The sequence below is a fragment of the Manihot esculenta genome, chromosome 5, assembly GCF_001659605.2.
Source record: "Manihot esculenta cultivar AM560-2 chromosome 5, M.esculenta_v8, whole genome shotgun sequence".
In the NCBI taxonomy this organism is placed as follows: domain Eukaryota; kingdom Viridiplantae; phylum Streptophyta; class Magnoliopsida; order Malpighiales; family Euphorbiaceae; genus Manihot; species Manihot esculenta.
In genome coordinates, this window is record NC_035165.2 from 24,507,540 (window position 1) to 24,513,912 (window position 6,373).

Sequence of the window (6,373 nt, forward strand, 5' to 3'; positions counted from 1 at the left end):
ATAAAACATTTATGATGATTTCAACATGAAAAACTAATAAATAAATATTTTTATTTTAAATTATATAATTTAAATAATAAAACATTTAATCGCTGAAATTAAAAAAAAAATAATATATTTTTTAAAATATTAAGAGTATTTTAATATATTTTTAAAAATGAGTTGTCATGACATATTTTGCCAGAGGGAAAAGCACGCCATAGCAAACTAACTAGTAAATTTTCCATCGCTCAAAAAAGAAAAAAACTAGTAAATTTTCCAATTGTATTTAGCGCAGAATATTGGCTCAGTACATTAAAGGACGTTGCACTTTCTCTCATCCTTTCAACCTTTTCAACAGGAATTTTCGACGATTGGCGGGTCTTCATCCATCTCCATCACTCATCCATTAATTAAAGCTCAACCCAAGGACTTTACTGACGCAGAGAAGAAGAAGAAGAAGGAAAGATGCAAAGACCACAACTCCCAATTCTGATATTGTTCTTCTGTCTTATCAGTGTGTTTACAAGGAACCCACATGCCCAGACACTGCCACCTGCAAGGTACGATGGGTTCATTTACGAGAATAGCCTAGGTGACGCCGATTCCATCTTGATTGAAGCCTTCTATGATCCTGTATGCCCCGATAGCAGAGACTCATGGCCTCCTCTCAAACAGGCTCTTCATTATTATGGGTCTCGCACTTCGCTCGTTGTTCACCTACTTCCGTTGCCGTTAGTATTTCTTTCTATTCCAATTAGACTTTTTCCTTTTGTGAATTTGATTCTTTTTTTTTAATTTAGTTTTGATTGACTCTGAAAAATAAAAATTAAAGAAAAAAAAGCTATACCCAATTCGTGGTTGCGGTTCATAGAGATAAGCAAAGTGGGAATTGATGCTTCGATACGAAATAATAAGGGATTGTTTAGGAATAAGTGGGAAAAGATAGTACAGAGTCTCAGTTGGGTTCTTTTTGTTGAAGATTCCCTGGTTATGATTGGTTTTGAATGTATGAATCTGTAATTAGAAAGAACAGAGATCAAGTGATAGCCATGTTTAGAGAATCATTTTGCTATTTCCTTGTTTGTTCTTCTTTGTGCACTAAATAGTTTAGACTTATGTGCAAAAATGAATTAGACTGTTAAGCACTTAATAAGGGGTTAAATATTCTTGTGAGATGCTGGTAGCATTTGACATTTGAAAAGTTTTTATGATTTCTCAAGATGGTGCTTGATTTGTATCACTCCACATGGGCCAATGGATTCTCCAATTTTGCACGATGTCTTAGGCTAAATATATATTTACACCCATATGCTAATTAGAATAAACCTTAACTAAAAGCTTAACCTATTTAACACTTAAACTTATAAAAATTATAATAATTAAATACCAATTAGTCATAGTATCTATAATTTAGTGGAAAGAAGTAAAAATTGATCGCATATATTGTTGATTGGACTTTAAATTTTGTTGATTATATTCTGATTTTTTATAAATTGACAAAGCTAATTAAGAGTAATTTTATTATTTTATGAAAATTTGGAGCCCGATTAGCAAAATTTCGAGTACAATTAGCACTAAGTCGAATTATTCCTGACTACTTTTACAAAACATAAATTATATGGTTAATTTGTGTTTAATTGCTGTGATTTAGGTAAGTTTAGGTATTTGAAAGGTTATAATTTTAGTTCAGGAGTTTAATAGGCTAAAATGAAATAGTACAGGATGTAAATTTGTGTTTCGCACATAGTCTTATGTGCAGTGGACATTGCTATTTCCATTGCAATTTGGAAATCCAAGTTAACTCTGTTCCATCCCAATTTGTTATGTAATTGACTCTGACTCAAAGAATATAGAGAACTATAAGATGTTGGAAATTTGTTCTCTCTCTCTTCCTGTGGCATGTGGAATTTGTGTGTGCTCTGTAACTGAAAATGAATAATCTCATTTAGCTTTTTGACATATGCTGAACATCTTTTTCTTGAAATGATTTGATAAAGTTCCTTCTGGAAATTGCAGGTACCATGATAATGCTTTTGTTGCTTCTCGTGCTTTGCATATTGCAAATATTCTGAACACTTCTTCTACATTCCCCTTGCTAGAGCGGTTCTATGAGCATCAGGTTAGAATCTCAATGTTTGTGGTCTATGTCTCAAGTTATGGAATGACAATTGCTTTTTCTATCTAAAGAAGGGGAAATTGATTGTTATGTAACAAACTGAACATTTTAGCCATTCATTTCATTCCTATGGGCCATGCCAGCTCTTAGTCTCTTTTATGATATGCTTAAACATTGTGATATTCTGAAACACTAAAATATAGAGGGAATATATCACCACATGCTTTTGTCTTTTTCATTTTTATACATGCATTTTTTAGCATGGTTTTAAAATATGGTCATGTTTAACAGAAACAGATGTATAACAGCTGTAATGCAACAGTAACGGCCTGGCGGTATGCAATTTTTTTTGAAAAAACTGCGAAATTCATGAAATGAATGGATATTGGTGGATACAAGTAAGCATAATATGTCAATTAAAGGATATAAATCTATAATTCTTAAACATCATTATCATTACTTAATTTATAGCTAAAATAATTATGTAAACCATAAAATCTTAAAAAGTCAAATTATTGGTAATGGCCGTTGCTGTTAAGTAACAGCTGTTACCCTTGTGTAACAGCCGTTACACCTACAAACTGTGGGGGCCTGTAAACAACGGTTAAATGGGTAACAGCCCCCAAAATTCCATTACACAACGGCCATTACGTTACATAATGGCTGGTATTTGATTCCATGTTTTTGAGGTTGAAGGCGTTTACTTTTGCTACTTCCAGATTCTGTTTGAGGTTGAAGGTGCCTAATTTATCTACTACCACTATCACACTGTCCATCTGTTAGTTTTAATTAGTGAAAGTTTCTTTTAGTTCCAATTAGGTGAATTATAGTTTTTTGTTGCAACAATTCAAATTTCGGCATACGGACTGACAATTTCTGTGCTAATCAGGAGAGATTCTATAATGCTCAGACACGCAACTTATCAAGAGCTTCAGTCGTAAAAGAAATAGTGAAATTTGCCACCGCAGCAGTTGGGAACTCTTATTATTCTGCAATTGAATCTGGCTTTAATGACAGAAAAACTGATCTTAAAACAAGGGTTTCCTTCAAGGTAAGATGAGATTCAATTAAATTAATGAGGTCGAATGTTGCCACTCACCTGAATTGTTTTTCCTGCTGCTTATAACACCAATAAGAATGGCCTATGTTAATAAGCTTCTAGCAAAGCTGGAAACTAGCAAGACAATAGCTTAAAATACTTGTGTTCCTTTATTGTGTTTTGCTGTTTCATCTTGGGACACGTCATTTCCTTTCACAAAATTTTGCAAGCCATACAGTCAACTTATCATAAGTCTTCCCTTTGTTGATGTTCGATATCTGTTTGTGATACAGTATAGTGCTTCAAGAGGAGTATTTGGCACGCCTACTTTCTATGTCAATGGCTTCGCATTGCCTGATTCTGGCTCAGCCTTGGATTATAAAGGCTGGAGAAGTATCATTGATCCACTGATTAAAGCAAAGAAGGGCAAAATTGGGGAGAAATTGCATTATTTACTGTGAATAGCTCATTGCAATTTATATCATCAGAAGAAAAAGTCTGTACTACTGGTGTTGAATTTGTGTTGATGCAATAAACTTTTTCAGTAGTTGAAAACAGAGATGATGTTACTGCTGAGTTCTGGCTTCCGACCAAGTGAATAGTGGTTTGGAGGCCATGAAGCGGGTAACGTATTCTACCAGTGTGCTGCTTGCTATTCAGAACTAAAGATTCATGAAAAGCATATGTCATTTATAAGAAAAGAATTCAAATGAGTATTTGCATATTTTATTTTAGTTTATTTTTTGAAATAATTTTTTTTTTAAGTTAAAAAAAATTCAACTTTGCATTTTTAAATATGGAAAGTAAATGATTAAATTGAATTTTTATAAATTTGTAATTCTAAATAGAGGATATCGCTTTTTTTTTTAAAAAAAAAATTATTGTTTTAATGTGAGTTTACTATAATTACAACGTTCTATTCCTTTATAATTAATGAAGTAGCATGCGGTACCTAGTTCTAATGAAAGGATGAAAAATGGGTCTTAATAGCCCTTGCGTGATGTGGGACTGTTTGAGCTGGACCAGGGTTAGAGCCGATGCTTCGATTAAAAGTTTAGGAAATCAAAATCGAACTGCCGTCTGTTTCAAATTTACTTTGAAATTAAAAATTTCGCAGCAATTTAATTTACTTGATTCTTTTTTTAAATAATACTTTTATTTGAAATAAAATATTTTAAAATTTGAAAAATTTTAGTTTTAAAAAAAATCAAAATTTTTAAAAAATTGTCAAAACGGAAAGATTATAATTTAGGGTAAACTGCAATTTAGTCCCTCTGGTTTAGTGAAATGCAACTTTTCGTTCCTCTATTTTAAAAAACCTTCAATTTAGTTACTGTGATTTTTAAAAACTATGCCATTAGTCCCTCTCGTTAGATTTTCAGTTAAATCACCGTTAATTTTAATTAAAAGACTAAAATACCCATAACAGTTTCTTCACTCCTGACCTCACCTGCTTCCTCCCAAATAGCCACTTCGGCATTTAGGTCCACCACCAAGCGAACCCCATTGTGAAATCCTCTTCTTCCAATCAATTGTTTTCTGTTTGTGTTTTTAATTCTCCACGTGTCAATATCCAGTATATTTTGAGGTATTGCAGAAGAGCTATATCGTGAAAGAGAGCGACGAGGAAATTGAGGATAAGGAAAGTTCACAAGCAAAGCCTGAAGAGGAAGAAGAGGAGATGGTGATAGTTTTCTTAGCTTGGGATTGGTGTGTGCTCGCTTGTTTTGATTGTTTAATTTTGGGTGTACATGATATTTTACGGCTATTGTTTACATCAAAATGAAAAAACCCAATGCTGCCATCCGGGATGCCAATGCTGCTCTTGAGGTTGTTGCTTTCATTAGCTTATTTGCACAGCTGCTTGCATGAAATCAAACACAGAAGGAGGAGGAGGAGGAGGTCGGGAAGAAGGAGATCGGGAAGAAGAAGAAGAAGAAGAAGGAGATCGGGAAGGAGAAGAAGAAGAAGAAGAGGAAGGAGAGAGAATGAGTATTTTAGTCTTTTTAACTAAAACTAACGGTGATTTAATTGAAAATCTAACGGAAGAGACTAATGGTATAGTTTTTAAAAATCATAGTGACTAAATTGAAGGTTTTTTAAAATAGAGGGACGAAAGGTTACATTTCACTAAACCAAAGTGACTAAATTACAGTTTACCCTATAATTTAATTAAATCAGTCGGTTGGAATTTTTTTATAAACTTTTCTTTTCTAATCCATTATTCCATATATTTTATTTATTAAGAAAAACATTCAATTGAATTCTTATAAGATTTTTTTTAAATTAAAAATTTTAAAGTTAAAAATAATTAACTTTTTCATTCTAAATAAAAAAAATAAATTCAATTAAATTTTTATGAAAATTTTCATTTCAAATAGAAAGTAAAAAATAATTTAATTAAGGAGTTCTAGTTCAATTTAAATCTGTTTTTTTTTTTTTCAATTTGATTTTAATTGATTTGGTCAGTTTCAAATCAATATTTTAATAATTTGAGCTGTTTATGCAAAAAAACAATATAATAGATATGTTAATTAAAGATTATTAAACATTATTTTTTTTATTAAATTCGATATTTTTTAACATGAAATATTAAAAATTTAATATATATATTTCTTTTTGAAAAGCTTTCCTAAAAATCTTTTAACGGAACGTTCTGCATGTATTTGAAGTAGTCAAATCTGTTACTACAATATTTCGGTCCACTGTAGAGATCCTTATCCAATCTTGACTCTTAACAAACAGTAATGGTAGTTACAACTGCTGAATAAAAGATAATTTATTAGTGGGCTACAATTTCAAATTTCAGTTAAAATTAATTATATTAAAAAAATCTGCAAATTCCATTTCAAATAGCCTTTCTATTTGTTACCAATTAAAAAAAAAACATTTTATAAGAATTCATTTATTTCTTTTGAATGAATTGTTATTGAAATTTGATTATTAAAATATTTAAAAAATGCAATTAAATAATATAAAATAAAAAATTATAATTATTATTTTTAATTATAAAACAGTTAAATAATTTGTAAATAACACATTCTGGAATCCATTGTTTTCCCGCCACCTCAATAGTCAATCCAAACAAACGTAAGCGTCTAAGAGAGCTTTATTGCTTGGGATGAAATTAATGTGGTATGTAAAACGTGGCAATTATATGACGTCAAAGCCCAACATGGCACGGTTTGGGTGAAGAATCCGGTTTGAACCGGATAGAAGGCGTTGGTTAAGGGTAG

The 6,373-nt window shown here is 31.3% G+C and overlaps 1 protein-coding gene across 1 annotated transcript; it reads left to right on the forward strand.

The window, feature by feature from the left end:
- Positions 1-260: 260 nt before the first annotated feature.
- On the forward strand, positions 261-3,871 carry LOC110616339. Its single transcript, XM_021758733.2, has 4 exons — positions 261-713; positions 1,999-2,101; positions 2,988-3,149; positions 3,431-3,871. Exons 1-4 carry the CDS (start codon positions 448-450, stop codon positions 3,596-3,598), a joined length of 699 nt encoding a protein of 232 aa, XP_021614425.1. The 5' UTR covers positions 261-447; the 3' UTR covers positions 3,599-3,871.
- Positions 3,872-6,373: the final 2,502 nt, after the last annotated feature.